General features: G+C 43.7%; 1 protein-coding gene across 4 annotated transcripts in view; it reads right to left on the reverse strand.

Moving 5' to 3' along the window:
• FHL1 (four and a half LIM domains 1) overlaps nucleotides 1–24961 on the reverse strand; it is a 93265-nt gene that overhangs the window by 13980 nt on the left and 54324 nt on the right. The window contains exon 1 of one of the 4 annotated variants that reach the window (XM_060182817.1): nucleotides 1232–1388. The exons of 1 other annotated variant lie outside the window; for it this stretch is intronic. In XM_060182817.1, coding sequence (XP_060038800.1) covers nucleotides 1232–1253 — 22 coding nt within the window. In that variant the 5' untranslated portion in view covers nucleotides 1254–1388. Of the gene's footprint in view, nucleotides 1–1231; nucleotides 1389–24961 lie in introns of those variants that run through there. 2 more of the 4 variants (XM_060182816.1, XM_060182820.1) reach the window with 2 other exon arrangements.

Genomic DNA, 24961 nt, shown 5'->3' on the forward strand with positions numbered 1-24961 from the left:
CCAGAGAAGTGTATCTACTGGCTGATTACCACAATCTCAGGCAGGTGGTACCATGTTTGTGCAAAGGCTCCTGGGGGCCAGGGTGGGAGAGAAACAAACAGTTCTTGAACATTTGTCAACAAGGGAGATATTGCACATTAGTTCATAGAAGCAGGGAACTCTGTTTCAGTCTATCTGTTTTAAAGCTTCAGAAGAGACATTTGTAAAAAGCATTCCTGTTGTCTAAATAGCAGTTGGCTCTTAAAGAGCTTGCAGAAGTAATTTTTCCCAAAAGAATGCCACTGGTTATTACTTTGTCCCTTAATCTGAGAGCCGGGTGACAGGACCAAGTGCCTGGTTTTGAGGAAGGAACTGTTAGCAGCTCAGGCAGGGTGTAAGAGAATAGCAGCAACATTTCTGGCCTTGGAGGAGAGAGAGCTGCTTTCAAAGCACTGGGCTTTCTGGAGAGGGAGGGGGGCTCCTGTCCCCTAGTCCCTAGTTTCAGGATATCTTGGTCAGAGGGCTTCCTTAAGTCGGCTTGCAAAACAAGAGGACAGCTCTGGTGCAGATGAGGGTGTAGAGGCTCCAAAGCTTGCGCTCCCTCCTTATAATAATTAGTAACCTCTTTGTCACCTTGAAAGCATCATGTTTCTGCAGGAAAGCTAAAGACACTGTTCAGAAAAAGGGGAAGATGTGGTAAGTCATTAAGGCCGTTTGTAGTCATAAACATTGGTGCCTCCGGTTCTGTATTCCATTGAGCTTGTCTAAACACCTGCACTTTGGTTTAAAGCACTGTCAAGATGAAGATTTCTATTTTATAAACAACCAAAAAAAAAAAAGTCCTAACTTCCCCCAAGTCTCTTTCCTCACAGTCTCTTACAGTTTCATAAAAAGTCCTGAAAAAGCTGGAGAGAGAGAGAGAGAAGACAAATGTTTGTCTTCTAAGATAAGTATGAGAGAGAGAGAGAGAGAGAGAGAGAGAGAGAGAGAGAGAGAGGAGAGAAATGTTTGTCTTTTAAGATAAGTATGCCATTCAAATTGTCCCTTTCACTTGACTGAGAACACTGACTGAAATATCAGCGTTAGAAAGAAGACAAAGACCTAAGGGACAGAGACCAGGAAGGACTTATTTACTACTTAGACAAGACTAATAAAACCATTTCCATCAAAAACAATCTTTAAGGTAAACCAAGAATTCATTGCTTCAACAAAACTGTGCTCAAGAGAGGAACAAAGAGCAGGCAGCGTTTACCTGAGGTTTTCTGGGAAGCCATGGCTCAGAGATCCAGTTCAGGAGCAGCACCTACTAGACCAGTCCTCCCTCCGGCCCAGCTGATAAGGCTGTGGCTCACTCTTGAACATACATTTAAGGGGAAGCGGCTAACACAAAAATAACCGAGAGCAGATGGCCCAACCCTCCCTAGAGATCACAACCTTAATCCCACTAGAAAATTCTTAACCATTTTAGGTGATCCATGGGAGAAGAATAGGGCCCAGTAAAAATACCAAACACTACATATAAATACCTGTGTGGCTACTCAGCGTCCAAATTAGCTTCAGAGCCAGAGAGGCCACACAGAGTCATCCTTGTACCGGAATAAAAGTTGGACTCAGCTCTGGCATAGCTGAACGCTGAGCTACCCTTAGCAATTCACTTCATGTGCCTACAGAGCTCATTCTGGGCCCCATGAAGGGCTCATTTTTGCACTGCTAGAGATAAAAGCAACTCTTAGGAGACAGACCAAATGTTGCCAGGAGAATTAAAGGGGATTAGACACTCTGAATATAGAGGCTGAGAGCATTATCTATGTCCTCCTTGGTGCATGCCAAAGACAGCTACCAGCCACCCAGTTCTTTCATGTGAGAAAGATCAGGCCTGTATAGGGCACGTCCACGTCCATACTGCTAAGTACACAAGGAAGCTACTACTTTGTGCTACCAATGTTTTGAAGTCTCTGGATATTTTCAGAGATAAGAAATGTGAGGAAAATGAATGACCAGGAATATGGCAGCCCCATGTCGTGTAAGAACTCACTAGGGCATCCCATGGCTAGAAGCTGCAGAACTAGGGAGAGCTGAGAGCCTGAAGTTGGCCTCAAGTCCCTGTGGGCCCCTGTCCTGCTCTCCCTTGGTCCTTTCACTGTAGCCTCACTGGCCACCTCCTGTCCTCTATGCTCTTGGCCATGTCACAACTCAGCGTCCAACAACCATTCCCTCAGCACAGCCTCTCATGGTCGCTGTTCTACTTCTATCAAGACTTTGCCAGAAGTCACAGTGAACGCTTCCTTTTCTGATCACCCCAACTCCATTCACAGCCAGGAAGCACTCCCACCTATTCTCCCCATATTTGCTCCCTGTAGAACTTAAGAACCTTTAGACACAGAAGTTACAGTACTTCTGGATCTTTCTAGTGGTCTGACTGTCCTCTCTGGTCCACAGGGACAGGACTTTGGTGGTGACATTCACTGCTGTGGCCCCAGAGCCTGAAATAGTACCCAACTCCTAGGAGGCCTTAAGTAACATTTGGTGACAAAAAAAAAAAAAAAAAAAGAAAAGAAAAGAACTAATAGTTTCACCTAGAGCGCTAACAGGGGCCTTTCCACTGAACTTCAAGGAAGGCAAGCCACTTCCGCTCTGGGGCTGGTCCTTGGCTCCGTACCTCACTGAAATTAAATGTTGAGGGGGGTGGCTCAGAGAAGGTGAGCAATGAATGCTTCCTGGAGAAATCAATGCAAGCTTTTCACATTTCTCAATCTCTTCAAATGTTTCAGGAAAAAGTTATTCACAAAGATACCTGAAATCATAGGTAACTCCTGTTTGGTTTTGGTAATTTTTTTTTTATTTGTTGGGGGGAGTGGCAGTGGGCTTGAATAAAGTGAAACTCAGGATGCTGAAGTGGAGTTATGATATGATAAGGATAAACAAGGAAGGGCAGGGACACCCAGAGCCTTTCCAGCCCCTTACTGGCAAGATGGGCCAGGTGTAACCATGCTGCCCCCCTAGAATCAACTCTGCCCAAAAGAGATGTGCTTCTTTTAGTAGGCGAGTCACTTTTATGAGCTATGAAGTTTAGCTTGCAGTGGGGTATATTTTTAGGGAGAGCCACGGTCTGTTTAAACAACTTTCCGGCACTTCTGGTAACAAGGGGTCAACTGTGTTTTATTAAATGATCCCCGTTAGGAAGTCAATTTGACTTGCAGGTCATGGATCACAACCTGTATTCTTCTTTGACATATTTCCATATTGTTAATTTTACAAGAAAGAGGTCAGGGCACCACTCTTCTGTGGCATATGTGGTGCCAGGGTTTGAACCCCAGGTGTCACTTGTGCATCATTCGACCCATGGAGCTACATCCCTGAGCCACAAGTGGGCGCTTTCCATTTTATATGTATACTTGTTTCCTTGGTCATTTGATCATTGTGAAGAGCAACAAGCTTAAAAGTTTGCAAGATCTTGTGAAATCACTTATAAAGGAGGGTAGGGGGAAGGAGAAGCAACAAAAGAATGTGGACAGACATACAGCATTATGACGACAGCGAGTAAACATCAATCTATTTTGCCTGAAGGAATAAAACTGAGAAAGAATAGGGAAGCTATCAAGGGAGGGGACTGGATACGGAGTTCTGGGGGTAGGAATTGTACCTCTCCTAACCTATAGTCTTGTCAATATTTCCATTTTATAAATAAAAGTTTTTTTTAAAGTCTGAAAGAAAAGAAAGAAAACCGAGAGAATCATTCTCTGGCCAGCAATTAGTCAACTTTGACCCAAGAAAATGAGCTGGGACACAACAAATAGCATTTAACTCACTTCCAGTTCAGGAAGCAGGTTAACCCTTTCTTCCCTCAAACCTCACAGAGTATGGCCTGCTGACAACTGTGCCCGCTGTCCATGTCCATGAGTCACAGAACTGCACCCGAGCAGAATAGGGCCCCTTTATAGAGGAATAAGCAAATTTCTCCTAGCTGCTACCTTTACCCTGTCTTGGATTAGTCCCAAGGTCCCATCGTTCTGAAACCATGTTGTTCCTTTGCACATACCCCAGACTGTCACCGATTTCATTAGTGGCTGAATCGACTTTGTTACACATTCACAGAATGATGGTGGATACTACTATCCTTGACCATCACTTGTGCTGTTTACAAAGTGCCTTTGTAGATTGTTGGTAGAGTAGCCATGTCTGGAGGCCATGTTCTCTGTCACCTAGTCTCCACGCTCTCCTGTGACAGGAAGGGGTTCTGAGGTCATCACAAGAGGTCCTTCTTGCTTGCCAACCTTTCAGAACCACCAATTGCAGCTACACCACCTTCGTTTGCAACTTTGCTGCAGTTAGATCACCATGCACACACTGTAAACAATGCCACCCCACCCACTCATTCATTTCATACAACTATAATTTATTGAATAGATGTCCTGCCACATGGTGGAGGACAGTTTGCTTGTCACAGAGAATGAGACACGATGTCATACCCCAAACGCACTAACTAAAATATCCAGATGACTGCCAGACTGTGGCAGGTACTGAGAGATGCCGAGTGCTACTGAGATGAGCTATGTAGCTGGCAGAGATGGTGGCAGGTTTGAGGAATCGGATTTAATGGATGTGAAGCTATTTCACCTGGTCCTCAAATAAGGAGTGAGGGTTCAACACATGGAGATGGTGGAAGGGCATTCCAAGGCCAAGTTCAGTGGGGGGGAAGCTTTTCTGGAAGTAGGAGGAGCCTGAAACCTGGGACTAGAGAGAGGCAGACATGAAATGCAAGGCGTAAAGAGGAGGGGAGGGCCTCAGGAAGGGGCAGGGAGGCTGGGAGAGGACCGGATGGTTCTGATGAGATGGGAAGATAAAGTGAGTGAGAAAGGCAGAGTGTGAAAGGAATGTTAGTGGAGGGTGTGATTCCTGGTAACCAGGAAATCAGTGGGCATGGCGGGGAGAGAGGTCTGGGGCTTTATACTGAGGTTCTTCTGAAATCCCCTTAGAAAGCCCCCTTTAAGGTGAATCCAAGCTGTCTAGTGGAGAGAAAAATAGGGCCAGGGGCGAGGTGCTGGGCAATCACATTGGCGGGGAGTCCCTAGCTGCTGTCTGCACCCACACTCTCCCCCACAGACACCACTGGGAGGATCAAACTTCCAGTTTCAAAGTGGTGCAACCCAAGAGTCAAACTCCACAAATTCAGTGGCCCAGTTGGCCCAAGCCCGAGTTGCCTGTGGTCACAGCTGGGCTTGTGGTCGCCCTTCTGCCTCTGCTCACATCTTCTTACTGCAAAGAAAGTTCTACATGGTTGAATGCTTAGTCAGGCAATGAATTGCTAACTTTCAATTATAGCCTGAGGCAAGAGGCTGATTGATGCCTGGTGTGGAGTCTTTGTGGATTCTATCATTATCTTTCCTTAATGCCCACCCCCCGCCCCCCCCGCCTCCTTAACATTCATCTTCTCATGCTTACTAAGTTCAGACATCACAATGTGTCTCTCGTTGTTACTTTGTTGGGCTACTGGCCCCTCTGCCAACAGTGTTACCCAGTGAGTCCAACTGCAAGATTTAGGCACCTAGTCATGTACTAGGATATGGTGTGATTACATGGTCAGCACTGCAGAGCATTCCTACGTGCTCTTGCCAGGAAAAGCCCAGGGCAGCAACCACCATCTCAAGTTCCTGTCAATCTTTAGAGTGGGAAGAGTATGTTTTTCTGACTGCCAAGCCCGATTTTGCAAAGTCATGACATACTTACTCCCCACCATGAGAGGCAATTTCATCACAGGAGACCCCGCTGGCAACCCACCCAGGATCCTTCCTGCCCAAAGGGTCTCTGAATTTCAGAGCCAAAGAGAGGAAGGTCTTGAGGAGGGAGGGTCCTATTGCTAAGGAAGTGTTGTAGACAGAAAGCTGGGTGTAGAGTAAAGCCTCTTGGAAATGCAAGGAGACCTGGTCATTTCACAACTGCCCATGCTTACTGGGGCCTACTGATAGCACTTACTTGTTCAGGGCTGGAGAATTTCAACACGTGCATGGCCTCTGCCATTTGGTTTCTGGAAATGTCATTCCATAATTAGTAATGACTTCTAAGTGTCTCCTGGCCCCATCCTGTACCACTACTGGATGCTCACCAGCATGTAGGAAAGGTCTCGATCACATCCTAGAGATACTTTTATAGACCTCTCAACAGAAATCACCACCATGACAACTTCGAACAAGTGATTTTCAAAGCAAACCGCTCTGATGACCTCATATTTTTATTTACTTTAAAAATATATTTTATATATTTTGGATAGAGACAAAGAGAGATTGAGAGGGGAGGAGGAAAGATAGGTAGGTAGGTAGGCAGGTAGGTAGACTGGTAGGTAGATAGAGAGATGGATAGATGAAGAGATAATGAGATAGAGAGACACCTATGCAGCCATAACATCATTTCCCCAGACAGTAACTTGGATCCACCTGCATTTCAGATTTCAGGTTCAGGGGGAAAAAAAAGCTAGTATAGCCACAGGCCCTTTGGAATATAACTAAAATATGCCTACTAGCTATCTACAAAACAGAGAACCCCCCCAACTCTTCATCTGCACTATTTCAGCCTTTAGGTTCATGATTAGTCAACAATTTGTTTGACTTCGTATGTTAACTCTCTTTTCAGCCACCAGGTTCCAGATGCCAGCATGATGCCAACCAGACTTCCCTGGACAGACAGCCCCACCAATATGACCTGGAGCTCTGCTTCCCCAGAGCCCCACCCTACTAGGGAAAGAGAGGGACAGGCTGAGAGTGTGGATCGACCAGTCAAAGTCCATGTTCAGCAGGGAAGCAATTACAGAAGCCAGACCTTCCACCTTCTGCACCCCACAATGATCTTGGGTCCATACTCCCGGAGGGATAAAGAATAGGAAAGCTATCCGGGGAGGGGATGGGATATGGAGTTCTGGTGCTGGGAACTGTGTGAAGTTGTACCCCTCTTATCCTATGGTTTTGTCAATGTTTCCTTTTTATAAATAAAATAAAAATTAAAAAAAGAAGGAAAAAGGAGAGAGACACCTGCAGCTCTGCTTCACCACTTGTGAAACTTCCCCACTGCAGGTGGGGAGCAGGGACTTGAACTCGGGTCCTTGTTCACTGTAAAGTGTGTGCTCAACCAGATGCACCACCACCTGCCTCTGACCTCATATTTTTAAAAGTTGTCTTTAGTGGCCCTTGAAAATGGAAGTAAAACAAAACAAACAAAATAATGATTCAGCTGCAGACCTGCTTCACTGATTGCGTACCACCTGCAGGTGAAAAGCAGTGCTTGAACCTGGATCATTTTTTCTTTTAAAATTATTGATTTATTATTGAATAGAGACAGAGAGAAACTGAGAGGGGAGGGGGCAGGAAAGAGACAGAGACACCTGCAGCCCTGCCTCCACTCCTTAAGAAGTTTTCCCCTGCAGGTGGGGAACAGGGGCTTGAACCTGGGTCCTTTGCACACTGTAATGTGTACACTCAACCAGGTGTGCTACCCATCACCTGGCCCTGACCTCATATTTTTAAAAGTTGTCTTTAGGGAGTAGGGCACTAGCGCAGCAGGTTAAGCACAGGTGGTGCAAAGCACAAGGACCGGCATAAGGATCGATCCCGTTTACAAGCCCCCGGCTCCCCACCTGCATGGGAGTCGCTTCACAAGTGGTGAAGCTGGTCTGCAGGTGTCTTTCTCTCCCCCTCCCTGTCTCCCTCTCTTCTCTCCATTTCTCTCTGTCCTATCCAACAACAATGACATCAATAATAATAACTACAACAACAATAAAAGCAAGGGCAACAAAAAGGAAATAAATATTTTTAAAAATGTTTTTTAAAAAGTTGTCTTTAGTGGCCCTTGAAAATGGAATTAAAACAAAAGAAACAAACAAACAGAAAGATAGATGTAAAGAGACAGAAACCAGAGGGAGTTCAATGAAGAAATAAATAATACAAATAGCTTCTCAGATCAGGGGGGAAATGAATGTTTCATGAAGCTGAGCAGCCGGCAGGGATAAATCCTTGTCATAGTTTAGGTGTTAAAATTCTCTTCCAGTCTATTTCTACCATCCACTTGTGATAGATCTGTTTTATTTCCATGTTGCCATGCGCTATGACTCCAAACACCCTTTCAATCATGTTAAATCCTGGCATTTACCAAGCCCACCTGTTAAGGACATTTCAAGCCTCTGATAGATGCCCAAGGGCTCAACATTCCATGACCCTGGTCTATAATTTACCCAGATGATTAATATCCCAAACAGGAAAGAACAAATAAGCTCCCACTGCCTTCTCCTTCATGCTACTGAGACCAACTGCCTTGGCTAGAGGCATTATATTAAGGCATCATGAGCCCTGTTTCTTGGTGCAAGATCTCAACTTGTTAACATATAATCTGTCTTCATTTACCAAAGCACTGCAATTTACACTTTGTACTGCACTGGTGTCTCCAATTCCCAAAGAGGAGGTCACCCTAGATTTCAGCTAAAGCGTGGTAGCTCTCCTGACTGGTGCCGTGGGATTTGGTCATGGTACCCAGGAGTTAAGAGCAGGGGCAGAGCAGGAGATGATCTGGATCTCTATTTGGTTAGGCAATGAGGGTGAAACTGTTTGGTAGCAGGATACCCAACACTTCTGGAGGACTTTAAAACCCAGAAGGTGAGAGCCTAGCTTAGTTCCTATCTGCCTCAAGTTTCCTTGAGGGCTGTCTTTTGTCTGCTTGAGCTGTGTCTCCATTGAGGAGGGTGGCGGCCAGGAGTGATTCATGCCTTGAGAGAGCAGACACCAGTGGCTTTTGGTGCAAAGAGTCCTTCATTCAGTCTTCAAGAACAGGCAATGTTAGGTGAAAACCCAGGGTGTTAACAGTGAGAGCCAGGAGAAGCAAACTTGGGTGTGGCCTGCTTGGGGTGGCGGTGGGGGATTGTTATCACAGCCCTGAAGGATGGCTTGTTTTCTGTCAAGTCTGTGGCTGGGGAAAAATGGGAAGTCTGTTGGTGTCCCCACTGTCATAAAGCCTGCTTAACAAAAGAGATGATGAACTGGAAGCACAGGGATTGGGGAGGTGACAGTGCTGCAGCCATCACTGCTGCTGCTGCTACTGCTGCTTCTCCTTCCCTCCCTCCTCTTCCTTTATATATTTTTTACCCCCAGTGATAATGCTTCTTCACTCAATGAACTGCAGCTCTAGGGCCAGATGTCCAAGCTACTGCTCCTAGAACCCGATTAGGCTGTCTCTAGCACAAGCTCCTTCCTCAGGACAGCTGGAACCTGGGTTCATGGCTCCCTAAACCACCCCCCCTTTTTTAAAGTTTTTTTTCATTTATTTATTCCCTTTTGTTGCCCTTGTTGTTTTATTGTTGTAGTTATTATTGTTGTTGTTGATGCTTCCATTGTTGGCTAGAACAGACAGAAATGGAGAGAGGAAGGGAAGACAGAGGGGGAGAGAAAGACAGACACCTGCAGACCTGCTTCACCACTTGGGAAGTGACTCCCCTGCAAGTGGGGAGCCGGGGGCTTGAACCGGGTTCTTACGCCAGTCCTTGAGCTTTAGTGCCACTTGCGCTTAACCCGCTGCACTACCACCCGACTCCCCCCCCTTTTTTTTTAACCAGAGCACTGCTCAGCTCTCATTTGTAGGAGCGTGAGGGATTGAACCTGGGACTTTGGAGCCTCAGGCATGACTGTTTGCATAACCATTATGCTATCCATCCCAGGCTCCTTGCCTTTTAATAGGGCCTTGTGAGAGATCAGGTGTCTGAATCCCTTGAGATGAAGGGACGGAGCTGTGTGATTTGTGTGTGATTTACAAATGAGCCATTTTATGGATTCTCTGGTGCTCCAACAGGCCAGTAGATAGGAGCCCCTCAGGAAGATGTAGCATGAGCCAGAGCTAATATAGACGGAGGAGCAGAGGGGCGACCTGAAATAGCCGTCACTTGAAGAGCACCAGTGAGTGACTATGGAGCTCTTCAGGTAGGATTGTGCACTCACACCAGGAGGCGTGTGCATGAACAGAGTGCCAGGAACACTAAGTCCAGCAAACAGGAGTCTGCGGCCAGAGTAGCAGAAGCCACCGAAGGTCACACCCTTGGAAAGATTACACAACATTTACCTCCAACCCCAGTGCTTCTCGCTCATTTTCAAGCTCTGTGACAATCAAAGAGAACAAGTATGTGACCTTGTACCATACTGTGTGAGTGAAACCAGATCGTCTAAGGTATGGGCAAGTAAACACAGAGTGTGGCAGACTATTCCATCGCATTAAACGGAACTTAGATAAAATGGTTTCAACTGGGGTCAAGTAGTGATCTGGATGCTACTTGTAACTCTTTCAAAGCTTCCATGAAAGAGTGGAGTCTCATTTTTACCTAAATTTTTTAATCTATTTATTTATTTATTTATTGGATAGAGACACAGAGAGAATTTGAGAGGGGAGAGGGACATAGAGAGAGGGAAAGAGACAGAGAGACACCTGCAGCCCTACTTCACCACTCGTGAAGTTTACTTGAGCCCGGGTCCTCACGCACTGTAATGTGTGTGCTTACTAGGTGCACTACCGCCTGGTTCCAGAAGTCTTATGTTTACATGAGAACAACTAACACTGTCTCAGGGGAAATAATGTGGACTTCTCCCTGCATGCATGCTCGTCTTCAAAATGGGGTCTGTTAATAAGAGTCGTGAGAAATAAAGTATTAGACACTTGCAAGATGTACGATGCCTGGAACAAAGTGAATGCCGTATCTTACTATTTAGTTAATTAGATTCGACAGTTATGGGTGTCCCCAGTAGCAGATTCCTGCAAAAAGAAGAAACGTCTTCAGATTTATGACTTCACAGGCACTATGTGATAGGAGCTCAAGACCGTGGCTGAGTATGACTCCAGCTGCAGGAATCAAGGGCCCAGAGAGTGAGTGAGGCACCAAAAAGCAATCCTGAAACTCCTTAGAACTCCAGAGGATTGGGCATCTGGAAGCCAGACAGTTCAGAGGACAGAACTGTCTGCCTCACATGAATAAGGAGTTTATGAACAGGAAAACAGGGACTTGGGCTTTTTCAGTCCTCTAGTGACAATCAAGGACCCAATCGGCCTACTGTAGGTCATCTGCTCAATCTTGGGGTGAGAATAGCTCTTTTCTACATCCCTCCTTGCACTGTTTAGGGGACCAGTTAGGCCAATGGAGGACCAGGCTTCCCCACATGCTGAGTAAGAGCTTGCTTTGATGAGCGCTGACTAATAAATATACACTGTCTACCCCACTCCCGACCACTGTGGTCAACACCCCTTCTTGACTGTGCAAGATAAAATCAGGTGAGAGCACCTGGGGTTGGAAAAACCAAAAGAAGAGTAACCAAACGACAGCAAGTCTGATGCTGCGATGACAGTGATCCTGTAGGACGCCAGTCTGCAATGACCCAGCATCTATGGACAGTTAAAAGACAAGGGGAGGAACAGCTTTTTCGTCTAGTCTACTGATCTCACCCCAGGACACCAAAGCCAATCAATCCCTCCACTCTGGGAGGGTTTCTGAACACGGCAGTTGAGTTCAACGCCAAGGAGCACAAGCAAGAGAACGGTGTGTTGAGGCGGGGGGTCATGGGCATAGGGCTGGGGGAGCTTTGTGAATTGCTGTGAAGAGAATGGGAGGACTGGCACCAATGATCTTTATTCTTTTGAAAACGCCCATAAATTTCTCTCCCACTGGCAGGGACGGAGGAAGGTCTGCAACCTCAACATCTCAATCCCAGAAGTTTTGAAAAGCCTTCAGTTGGTGGTTTAGCTTAAAGTGCCACCAACTGGGGACTGGGTCAACAAGATTCCCCTGAGAAGAGAGGACCACTGGTAGCTGTCAAAGCAGCTAAAAATATGGCGGACTCTGTCATCACTAGTGGCTATGTGTCAAATATTTTACAATGGAAATATCTGTGGGGCTGGGTGCTGATGCACCTCGTTGAGTGCACAAAGCACAGTGTACAAGGACCCGAGTTCAAGTCCCTGCTCCCAACCTGCAGGGGATAAAGCTTAAGGAGTGGTGAAGCAGGGCTGCAGGTGTCTCTCTTTCTCCCTCTCTGTCTCTCCCTTCCCTCTTAATTTATCTCTGTCTCTACCCTAAACAAACAAACAAACCAGAGCTGAGCAGTGCTCTGGTAAAAAGAAATTTAATTGTTATTATTTCAAGATGAAAAAAGAGCTCACCCACGTGGAGAGGTTCTGGCGCTATGGTGTGGCATCCTCCCCCCCCCCCACCCATACATACATATCTGAAATACAAAGAATTGAAAAAATGGTGCAGGAATGGTGAGACTGTGTATGTGTGAAGTCTCAGCACCATAGAACAGTACTATTAATTAATTTACTTCTTTATTATTGAATAGAGACAGAGAAATTGAGAGGGGCAGGGAGATAAGAGAGGGAGAGACACCTGCAGCACTGTTTCACCACTTGTGCAGCTTTCCCCCTGCAGGTGGGGACCAGGGGCTTGAACCTGGGTCCCTGCACATGGCAGCATGTAAGCTCAACCAGGTGCACCACCTTCCTGCCTCCTCCAAAGAGTTTTTATTCACTGATCAGATAATGGACGTGAGCTGCTTCAACTTTCTAGCTATTATGAATAATGCTGATGTGTTCTTTTTGTGTGTGTGATTTTGTTTTTAAAATATGTATTTTTGAAAAGATACAGAAGAGAAGTGCAAAGTTTTCCTTTCAGTTGGTTCCTGGACTCCTACTTTCCTCTCTCAATGACCAAGAATACTGGTACCACTTTTATGCTTCTAGAAAACACTTCACAGGAAAAGTGGGCAGTGACAGGCATTTTCTTTTCCCATTTTTACTTATTTATTTGTTGGATAGAGACAGCCAGTAATCAAGAGGGAAGGGGGAGATGAAGAGGGAGAAAAGAGACCTGCTTCACCGCTCATAAAACATCTCCTCTGCAGGTGGGGAGCAGGGACTTGAACCTGGATCCTTGAACTTTGTAACACATATGCTTTACCAGTTGCACCACCGCCCGACCCTGGCAGACTTTTCTTTCCCTATTTCAATAATATAGTGGCTGTACACTATACATTCTCTTTTTTTTTTTTTTTTTGCCTCCAGGGTTATCACTGGGGCTTGGTGCCAACACTATGAATCCACTGCTCCTGGAGGCTATTTTCCCCCTTTTGTTGCCCTTGTTGTGGTTGTTATTGTTGTTGTAGCTGTTGTTGCTGGATAGGACAGAGTGAAATCGAGAGAGGAGGGGAAGACAGAGAGGGAGAAAGAAGGATAGACACCTGCAGACCTGCTTCACCGCTTGCGAAGTGACCCCCCTGCAGGTGGGGAGCTGGGGGCTCGAACTGGGATCCTTACGCCAATCCTTGCACTTTGTGCCATGTGTGCTGACTCTGCTGTGCTACTGCCCAGCCCCCACTATACATAATCTTGTAGACCTTGTCTATTCTAGTTAATAGAGACTTTTCTATGATAATATACAAAGACTTTCCACTTGTGTATCATGTAAAAAACATTCAACTATGTAACTATCCCACGATTTAATCAGTTCCTTACTGATATTGAAGTTATTGCTATTCTTTTGCTATCACAAGCTATGATGTAAGAAAAATGTCAAATTTTCAACAATGGGATGAACCCACTGGGGGGAAAAATAATCAAGCTGTCTTTATGACCCAACAGAGATCGACTCGACCAAATGAGAGGGGTTATGATTGATAAAGGAGTGAGAAAAAGGAAAAAGGATAGAAAGTTCTCCAGTTGCAGGTGGTACCCACCAGAGCCTACTAAAATGGCAACTTAGTTTTGTTCCCGCAGAGATAATGCTATCTGAAAATCCCATGCCAGTGATGCTAAGATTACCATCTGCTAATATGCTACCTAGACCGGAAATGGCTTTTGAGTCCCAGGCTAGTGCTCTTTGCAGCAAATCATAATACCCGTCAATGACTAACAGAATGAGAAGCTCAAGTCATGTCCACAGCCTGACAATGGGGGCTGCACATGTGCTCGCACAGGGACGTGCCAGGATGGAGTCTCAATCATGGAGGAGGCACCACTCAAGAGTGCAGGGGACACTTCATGTTCATCGCATCCTGAGCCTGAGGAGCTATCAAGTGCACATGGCATTTGACTTTCCATCGTTCATAATATCTTCTTATCTATTTTTAAAGAGGAGAGGTAGCTGCTCAGCAGGAGATTATGATAGAGCAATTTGAGCTGGGCACATGCCCTTTTGGATGAGCAGACTGGCACGCTGTCATCAAGGCATGCCAAGGCCTGCCACAGCTTTGAGTCACAGGCCTGACCTTAAAGGTGCATGCTGGGACACAAACCCCCACACTCCGTTCACTCACTACAGAAGTATTTTCTAATTTCATCTGTATCTCACTGTTAAATTAATCCTGTGAGTGTCTCTCCGACCACCACCATAAAGCAGAACGGAAGCCCAATTTCTGTGGTGTCAACAGTCAGGCTTCTTAGTGGCCTGGGAGTTGAGGTTATGGCTGGTGAAGTGCTAGCCTTGCACACAGGAGGTCCTGAGTTCGATCCTTGGCATTGTATATGCCAGACGGATGCTTCTGGATCCCTAATAAATAATTATTTTAGAAAGGAATACTTTGAAAGGGAGCCCAGTGACTTGTACTATTTGTCACTGATTCACCAGCTTGGGTTGGACCTCCCTGTTTTGAGGGATAAACAAGAGAAAGGAATGTCACTTAGCACTCCCACTTCAACCTCTCAGTTGGAGACATAAAAAAAATCAACTCTTCTGATTTCAGGGAAAAGGCTCACTTTTGATAAAGCAGATCAGTATGTGCAATGATTTTTTTTCTTTTTCTTTGTGCAATGATTTTAAAAGTATGTCTATCAGTTATTTTCATTAGGTGTTAAACCAGGGAGCCTCAATCATGCAGCTATGGCAAATTTGCATGGCAGGTTGGGAGTGATTTAAAAGTCACAACAACTAACTAACTTGAAGTCATTGAAAACTCTCCTCCCTTAAAGTCACAAATAAACGCTGAAGCCTCTAAAATGCTCATATTGGAAGAAATGTACAGACAGCAGATTGACTCAGCCGCTACAAAACTGAACATTTAATTGTAAAGCAAGCTTGAAACCAATGACAAATTAACTTTGTAAAAATTAATGAAGACAACAGCTTATAACATTAAGTCAAGGGGTGGGAGACAAGCTCACACGTTGCCCTTCATGGGATTTTGGTTTGAACCCTGGCACCACGTAGGAGCACCATGGATGTCCATTCCCTCTCTCCTCCACCTCCATATCTCTCTCTCTCTCTCCTCCCCTCCCTAAATCCCTCCCTCTCTCTCTCCCCCTTAAAAAAAGGGGGGGGGGAATCAGGCTACAGGTCACTCACTTCATGAAAGTATGAAGCCATGGGTTCAATTCCTGGTCACATTAAAAGAAATAAAGCTCACTGATTTTTAAGCTCTCATAACAGAAAATATAGAGTAGGTTGTGTTGACCTGAATGCTTTCTAAATAAGGAAAGAGCATTAGGTGTGGAATAAAAAATCCTAGAATCTTTGATCGTTTTCAACTGCTCGTTAGCCATGGCACTTTTTCTTTCTTGCCTATAAAAGGGAGACATGTGCACTTTTCCTGTAGAGTTATCTCACATGCTTGGGTGCATGCCTTGCCATGCACGTGAGCCCTGGCAAGAGACTGCAGGGCCATGGCCCGAAAGTAAGCTCCAGTGCTGTGGTGTCTCCCCATCTATCAGTCACTCCATACATATACAAAATAAGAATGAAAAAGTTGGGGGCTTGGCAATAGCGCAGCGGGTTAAGTGCACATGGCACGAAGCGCAAGGATTGGCGTAAGGATCCCGGTTTGAGCCTCTGGCTTCCCACCTGCAGGGAGGTCGCTTCACAAGTGCTGAAGCAGGTCTGCAGGTGTCTATCTTTCTCTCCCCCTCTCTGTCTCCCCCTCCTCTCCCCATTTCTCTGTCCTATCCAACAACAACAACAACAACAGTAACAACAAGGGCAACAAAATGGAGGGAATGGCCTCCAGGAGCCCCAGCGATAACTCTGGAGGCAGAAAAAGAAAAAAAAAAGGATGAAAAAGTTAACCTGGTGAGTGGTAGCACACCTGGTCTAGTGTTCACATTACAATGCTTATGGACCTGGGTTCAAGCCCCAGGTCCCTACCTTCAGGGAAGAAGTTTTACAAGTGATAAAACAGTGCTGCAGGTGTATCTCTGTCTCTCTCCCTCTTAATCTCCCCCTCTCTTCTCCAATTCTCTCTGTCTCTATCCAAAAGAAATAAAGATTTAAAAACTGTTGGCCTGGCATGACAAAAAAACAATTGTTTTACAAGCCAAATTAAGCATGTTCAAGTAATACATGAATGGAAAAGTCATACAAAAATGTTAAAAATAATGGTCTTTAAATATATAAGATATGAACACATTTATTACATATACATGTATGTGTATGTATACACACAAGAAAACCCAGTCACACATTATTCTGGAAAGACTGGTGATCTTTTTTTTAAAAAAGAATTTATTTATTTATTTATTTATTTATTTATTTATTTATTTATTTATGAGAAAGATAGGGGAGAGAAAGAACCAGACATTACTCTGGTACATGTGCTGCCAGGGACCAAACTCAGGACCTCATGCTTGAGAGTCCAGTGCTTTATCCACAGCGCCTCCTCCCAGACCACAAGACTGGTGATCTTAATGATAGGAACTTTCTCTCATTGAGGCCACATTGTCATGGACAGAGAGTCTAGAAAATAATGATATGGGTCATTTAGATTTACTTAGGGTCTAGCTATTTAATCCTCTTGAAAATGAGTTAATCATTAAATCTTTGTAAACGTACATGTAGCTGGGAACAAATTTATGGGGTGAATTAGCTCCACATAATCTTGATGCTTTGCTTTGATCTAAAAATCAAAAGCATACTCCTTTGCATGCTTACAGAGGGTGATTTTAGTTGCGTTTAGTAGCTGCCATGGCTTATGCTTCATTCTTTACAGAAAGAGTGACGTGCAAAGCACTTGAGCAAGAGACATTTTAAGCTAAGGTTCCTCAAGACGTTTATTCTAGAAAAGTGAAATAAAATAAGGAGCGCTTTTCCTTTCTGTTGTCTGAAAGGCTAGAGAGATTTAGTAACAACTTGAAGAAGTGAGTTGATTCCTTTGTAGCCCAGCCAGAACAGGATTTATTTGACTACTGTTATGATGGTAACTTAGAACACACAGGACAACAATATCAAATAGCAATTCCCTCCAGAGTTGTGACTTTCTAAATGCAGCAACTAGCAATTCATCAAGATTATCATCTGACATAGAAGTGATTTCTATATCGCTGTTCGGACCTCTAAGGCTACTTCTACATCAAGTCCTCAAATGCTATCAAAGAAAACCCAGGTATTTTTTTCTTAAAATAAAACCACAGGTGTTACAGATGGATAAACTGGGACAGAAGAAAAGATTAAGTGTCTTGCCCAAGAGAGGGGAGGGGAAAGGTCAAACTAAGAATAGAAGCTCAAGCACTGTCACCTGCCCTGATCATAAATCTCGAAAACTTTCCACCTTCTTGCTACTAATAAGCACATACTCTAAGCAATCCTTGCATGTGTTTGACATACACTTTGCAGTAATGAATCTTCTAAATTGGTTTGTGTAAGATATTTAATCAAGGGTGGTACTATACTTATAAACTTTAGAATATAAAGCATTCATACACGTACCTTTTTCAAATAAAAATCTGGTTGGTGTAGCTCATTGTGAATATTTTTTAAAAATATATTTATTTTTATTTTTTAGTTATTTTCCCTTTTATTGCCCTTGTTGTTTTATTGTTATAGTTCTTATTGTTGTTATTATCAATGTCATTGTTGGATAGGACAGAGAGAAATGGAGAGAGGAGGGGAAGACAGAGAGGAGGAGAGAAAGACACCTGCAGACCTGCTTCAACGTCTGTGAAACGACTCCCCTGCAGGTGGGGAGCCGGGGGCTCGAACCAGCATCCTTCCGCCGGTCCTTGCACTTTGTAGCACGTGCGCTTAACCTGCTGTGCTACCGCCCGACTCCCGTGAATAATTTTTAAATGTGAGCTGTAACAGAAACTATAATGTGTTGGTTACAACTCACTATCTGCTAATTTTTTTTTTATATCATGTTCTACTGGCCAGTGAGGTGACTCAGTGGTGGAGCAGTGAGCCTCCAAGCATAAGGCCACATGTTTAATCCCTGGCACCAGTGATCTCATAGGAGTGCTCTGGAATTCCGTTCCAGCTCTCAATAAATTAATAAATCATTTATTTTCTTTTAATGGCAGGGCCTGCTGGTATATTTAAAGCCTATCTAACCACCACACGCTCAGTTCCCATCCCTCACTTAATTGATGCCCCAAAGATTTTTCTTGTTCTTACACATGACATCAATCTACAGACTGGGAACCTAGCAGAGACCTCCACTAACTCAGTCACAGCAGGTAGGCCAGAAGTAGAAACTACAATATTAGCTCCTACAACAGAGTGGGCAAAACTGCTGGAAAACATAAAGACTTTCTTGCAATTTAACTCCAAAGTATAAGTGACGACTTCCAGCTGAAAACAAGCCCAGCCAACCTCCTGGGTCAAGGGAGAACATGTTTGGACACAGTTCTTCTGGGAATCGCGAATAAAGAACAACACAGCTTAGCAAGAATGTAGGGAGTGCTTTCCACATAAGTAAGAGCAAAAGCCACACACAAAACATTTTCATCTCTATCTTGGTCTCACTGTTACAACAGTCACAGGAGTGCTCACAGGAGTGCTCATTAAAAGTTTGTGCTTCCAATAGCACAGCTATATACAAGATACTGGATACTGTACAGCAAACCATAACAAAAGGACTTTTCAAAGTTAACCCAATTACCAAATAATGTGATGATAACATTAACTATCGATTGTCTTTTTGAACCCTAAGACAGCAGGAACCTCACATCTCCACTATAGAGCCCCTACTTCCCCCAGTCCTGGAACCCTTGGATAGGGTCCACTTTCCCGTATGCGTCTCCCAATCCATACCAAATAATATTGCATCCGCCGATCACAACCTAACCAACGTAACAATTGCCACCTCAACATGCTTCACCTCAGACTGTGTCCAGAGACTTCATGAGTGGAATGACAACCCTTCAGCTTCATTACTCGGGTGAGACCTTTCCTTTTATAGTACACTCTAAATTTCATCTCAGGTGGTTCACTTTCTAACAAAGTCCCATAACCTAGATATACACCAGTTTCTGTAAGAGAGAGCTTATGTTCACACGTATCCATAAACTACTGCAAAATATATACCTGAAAGCAGAAGTACACTAGAGTTTGCAGTGAGTACCCCCCTAATACTTCCTCTCCACTATTCCAAGCTTTGGGTCCATGATTGCTCAACAATTTGTTTGGCTTCGTATGTTAACTCTCTTTTCAGTCACCAGGTTCCAGATGCCACCAGGATGCTGGCCAGGCTTCCCTGGATTGAAGACCCCACCAATGTGTCCTGGAGCTCAGCTTCCCCAGAGACATACCCTACTAGGGAAAGAGAGTGGTAGACTGGGAGTATGAACCGACCAGTCAACGCCCATGTTCAGCGGGGAAGCAATTACAGAAGCCAGACCTTCTACCTTCTGCAACCCTCAATGACCCTGGGTCCATGCTCCCAGAGGGATAGAGAATGGGAAAGCTATCAGGGGAGGGGGTGGGTTATGGAGATTGGGTGGTGGGAATTGTGTGGAGTTGTACCCCTCCTACCTTATGGTTTTGTTAATTAATACTTTCTTAAATAAAAAAAAAAAGTTTGCGCTGAGAGTTTGGGGTTGGATCCAGAAAAGACCACTCTACACTAAAGCTAACCTGTCTCATTGCTTTCCAAATATAATATATTTTTTTCTGGAATTACCAACAATTGATATCTAGAACATTTTTAAAGTCCATCCCGCCTCTCAATAAGAACCAGAAGTTAGGGTGGGGGAGATGGCATAATGGTCATGCCTGAAGCTCTGAAGTTGAAGTTTCAATCCCCTACACCGCCATAAACTGGAGCTGAGCAGGGGAGAGGAGGGGAGGGGATGAAAAGGACTTAAGTTATTGGGCCAATGTACCAGTGATGAGAATAGAACTTATAAGTATGCCCCTCTTTTTATTCAGGGTCGGCAGTGTTTGAGTCATAAAAAAAATAGTTCAGATTAAAAAAGACGGTACTCTTTTCCAACTTCATGATGGAATTCCAGAAAATCTGTTACTTTTAAAATCAAGCTCCTAAAATTCTTCCAGTGACAACTGGGGGCATTTATTGGTAATCTTTCACAAGACGTTGTGTAATGTTCAAAAAGTCAGACTCCCAAGTGTGTAAAATGCAAGAATTGAACTGAAAATGGCAGCATTTACTCTAAAATGTATCCAATAATATGGGCTGATGGATAGGGGGTTGGTAGGTATGTGATAAGTAGGCACAATAAAATATTAGTGGGCTCCATGAACAAAGGGATGTTTTTCCATTTCTTTGTGTCACTATTTCAGCAGTGTCCTTTAATTTGCACTGTAAAGGTCTTTTTGGTTCATTTGGAGCTGGGATTATTTCCTTCGATTCCTTTTCCTCTGATTCATCATTTGTGTTTAAAAATACCAGATTTACCTATATTGATTTTGTATCCTGCAACTTTACTGAATTAACTGTTAATTTCTCATATTTATTTAAATATCTTTTTTATATTTATTTTCCCTTTTGTTGCCCTTGTTTTTCATTGTTGTTGTAGTTATTGTTGTTGTTATTGATGTTGTCGTTGTTGGAAAGGACAGAAAGAAATGGAGAGAGGAGGGGAAGACAGAGAGGGGGAGAGAAAGATAAGACACCTGCAGACCTGCTTCACCGCTTGTGAAGCGACTCTCCTGCAGGTGGGGAGACTGGGGACTCAAACCGGGATCCTGACATTGGTCCTTGCGCTTTGTGCCACATGCACTTAACCGGCTGCGCTATCACTGACTCCCAATTTCTCATATTTTTTAAAAGTCTCTGAGGTTCTCTAGATATGTTATTATGTTATCTGCAAATAGCATGATTTAACTTTTCCCCTTCTGATAAATTCTCCTTGAATATCTCTTTCTTCCCTCATTTTAATGACAAAGACTTCCAGTAGTGTGTTGAATAGTTGTGACAAGAGTGAACATCCTTTTCAAGTCCTAAATTTTAGGGGAAAGACTTGTCATTTTCCTCCACTGAGTATGGTGCTAGCTAAAGGTTTATCATATATGCCCTTTACCATGTTGAGGAACATTCCTTCCATTTCCAATTTCTTAGCGTTTTTTGTTTTTAAATCATAAATGGATGCTGAATCTTATCAAATGCCTCCTCAGCATCTATTAAGATAACCAGGTGGTTTTCATATTTCTTTCTACTGATATGGTGTGTTACATTAATTGCTTTGCACACGTTGGAGCAAACCCATATCCCCTGGATGGATCCTACATGATCTCTTCATATGTTGTTGTATTTAATTTGCCACGATTTGTGTTAAGGATTTTCACATCAATGTTCATCAGTGATGTAGGTCTATAGTTTTCTTTCTTTTCTTTCTCTTTCTTGGGAGAGTCCTTTTCTACTTTCCTGGATCAGAGTGATACTAGCTTCGAGGAATGTGTTTGCGGGTGTTTCTCCCACTTCAATTTTTATTTGGAAGAGTTTGAGGAGGACAGGGGTTTGCTCTCCTAACTCTTGAAGACAGGTATACAGGTTTAACTGCAGGATCATTGCTCTCCTAACTCTTGAAGACAGGTATACAGGTTTAACTGCAGGATCATTTTAAGACTTTGCTTTTTGTCGCTCGGGGACCAGCAAGTCAGCTCATCTGGAAGGATACCTAATTTGCCTTGAATGAGGCTCTGGTTCAAGCTCTTGGTACACCATATGGGCATACTACACAGCACTCATGGAAGCTTTGGTGCTGTGGTGTCTCTCCCTATCTCTGTTTCCCTTTCTAACTGGAAAAGCTGGTCCAGAACTGTAATAACAAAAATAAAATTCATTCGAAATATTAAGGGAGGGCTAAGGAGATGGCATAATGGTTATGCAAAGTGACTTTCATCATGCCTGAGGCTCTGAAGTCCCAGGTTCAATTCCCAGCTCCATCATAAGCCAGAATTGAGCAGTACCTTTCTCTCTGTAACTGCCATTAAAATAAAAATCTTAAAAAAAATAGTGCAGAAAACTAAAATACAGAAATAAGCAAAAAAATATTAAATCTACTGTGGTTACAGTTAAACAGGTATTGGTTCCCAAATGGCCTTTTAGATCATGGACACAGAATGGGGGCAACCTGGGGGGAAGGAACCAATGAGAGTACCAGCCTCCAAGTGAGACATCTGCCTAAGTGATTGTAAGGTTCTTTTATTTTCCCCAAGGTTATTATATTTCATCCTTTATTTGGGTGATTAATGGCTTACAGTTGACAAAATACAGTATAATTTGTACATGTGTAACATTTCTCAAATTTTCCATAGAATAATCTAACCACCCCCACCCTGTCGCCTGCTGGTCCTCCTCTGCCATCATGTACCAGGATCTGAACATCCCCCCCCCCCAGAGTCTTTTACTTTGGTGTAATACACCAAATCCAATAGAGGTTCTGCTTTGTGTTTTCCCTTCTGACCCTGTTTTTCAACTTCTGTCTATGAGTGAGATCATGCCATATTCATCCTATGCTTTATCTTACTTAACATGATTCCTTCAAGCTCCATCCAAGATAAGATGAAGGTGAATTCACCATTTTTAATAGCTGAGTACTATTCTAAAGGCTTAGTCACAAAAGTGCCTAAATATCTCTTCATGAACTGTGATATTGCATACATTCATTTTCAGATTTCTGTTGGATATGGGCTTGGGGGCAGGAAGGAGATTTTTTTGGAAGCTTCCCTAATCCAATTGCGGAAGGATACCACTAGGGTCACCCTTTCCTGTCTCCTACTTCCTCTCCCCTTTTATGGTCGTTTCAAGTTGAAAGCATATACACATCGTTTTCCAGAATCCTAAACGTACTGGGTGGATCTAAATATAACAGACGGATAAGCATTCATGGTAATTAGAAACCAAAATGTAACTCCAGCTCCCTCAGGCCACTGCCTTAACACCATGGATTTAGTGTAATGGCCTGGCTGGATCTTTTGTCTTTATTCCCGTAACAGAAACATTATACTGGATTTTACAGATGACAGAGAAGTATTACTCAGATTATTTGACAGCAATAACCTTTTCTTATTCTCAAGTCAATCAAATAAGTGTTTGCCAGTATGTCAAAATTTACTACCCAACACAGCTAAGCTTTTAAATTTACTACCCAACACAGCTAAGCTTTTAAAAGAATAGTTCAATATATCTTTAAAACTAATTTGAATACCGGTGAAGGTCAGTGAGGTAGTAGCGACCAGGTTCACGTTCAGCCTCCAGGACACCGGGAGAAGCTTTAGTCTTATAATCAATCTCCCTTTCCCTCTCCCTCTCCTTCTCCCTCACAAAGTTGGCCCAGAGCAGTACAGTGAACAACAACAGCAGCAACAACAAATGTTGGTGATGGCCCAAGGTCACAACAGCAATCAATAAAATTGCCACCTTCTCTTTCAAAAATAAATGTTGGTGAAACCTGAGACATTTCCATGGATGCTAGGGTGCCACAGAATGAAATGTGAAAAACCACTAAACTAGAAGGACCATCTATTTGCCCCTCTATTGCTTATTAAGTCTATGGCCTTTAAGTAACAGTCACTGAACTCTCCCCTGTATTTCACACAGAAAGTAGTATCTTTTTGGGAATTTCCTGACTCTTGTCCCTTTCCCCATCCTTGTCAGTATTTAATTCTGATTTTTTTCTCTCCGCTAGTCTCAACCCCAGTTCTCCAGTTTTGCTCATATGCACTCAAGAAGAACAAATGTCTTCTTGCCAAGGCTGTCTTCCATCTTTCAACAACACAAAGAGTGTGAACTTGTAAAACGAGGGAAGGGAAGCAGCAATATTTAGGCTTGTATACCTGGTGGTGATAACAAGAACCAGAATTTAAAAACTGAGCTCCTGTTACATTCAACTTCCCACTTCCTTTTAGCTATCTAACACACACACGCACACGCACGCACCCAATGTCAGTAAATTTTCAAATCTGACAGCAGTTTCAAGAATGTCACAACTGAAACTACATGACACTTGTGCTGAAATATTCAGGAGGGAAGTGTCTGGAGACCTGAAATGGATTCTGAAATGCCTATGAAAAACTGTCAGGGAACACTGGATGGATAGACATGTAAGATAGCTAGCAGAGGGGGAAACATTTACTTATAGGATCTGGTTGGTAAGAATATGGGTGTGTTCACCATAGAACTTCAGTTATTCTCTGTCTGCTTGAAAAACTTCATAATAAAATGTTGGAAAAATGATGCCAGAATGAGGTAGGAGGGAGTTTTCCATGAGAAACAGCCCTCAAGTTATGTCAGAGTAGTGGTATTAGAGGAACAGAGGGCCAAAGATTCGAAGACGGCCCTGGGTAGTACCACCTTAATGCTAAGCTTTCAATTTACCAAATGTACTCGTTATTGTACCACTAATAGATTCCCACTAAGCCTCTAGCACTAAATAATAAATGTTATGGAGGATACCAGGGACTTTTTTTTTCTTCCCAAGAAGTTTCCAACGTCCTGGGGAAGAATGCAGAGTTTAATTTCCAGACTAAGTCTGACCTCATCTTTGACTACTTACTTTTGCGCTTTGCATTGACTCAGTGATAAATTCAGGAGAGGATCAAAGGAACTGGTTACGTCAAGATCCTGTTTGTAAAGTTGGTAGGAACTGACAAATAAGGCTAGTGTGTCTGGGAACATAAAAGAAAGGGCTAAGGAGAGCGGGTTAAGCGCAGGTGGCACAAAGCGCAAGGACCAGCATAAGGATCCCAGTTCAAGCCTCAGGCTCCCCACCTGCAGGGCAGTCGCTTCACAGGCAATGAAGCAGGTCTGCA

This window comes from Erinaceus europaeus, chromosome X (assembly GCF_950295315.1).
Source record: "Erinaceus europaeus chromosome X, mEriEur2.1, whole genome shotgun sequence".
NCBI lineage: Eukaryota > Metazoa > Chordata > Mammalia > Eulipotyphla > Erinaceidae > Erinaceus > Erinaceus europaeus.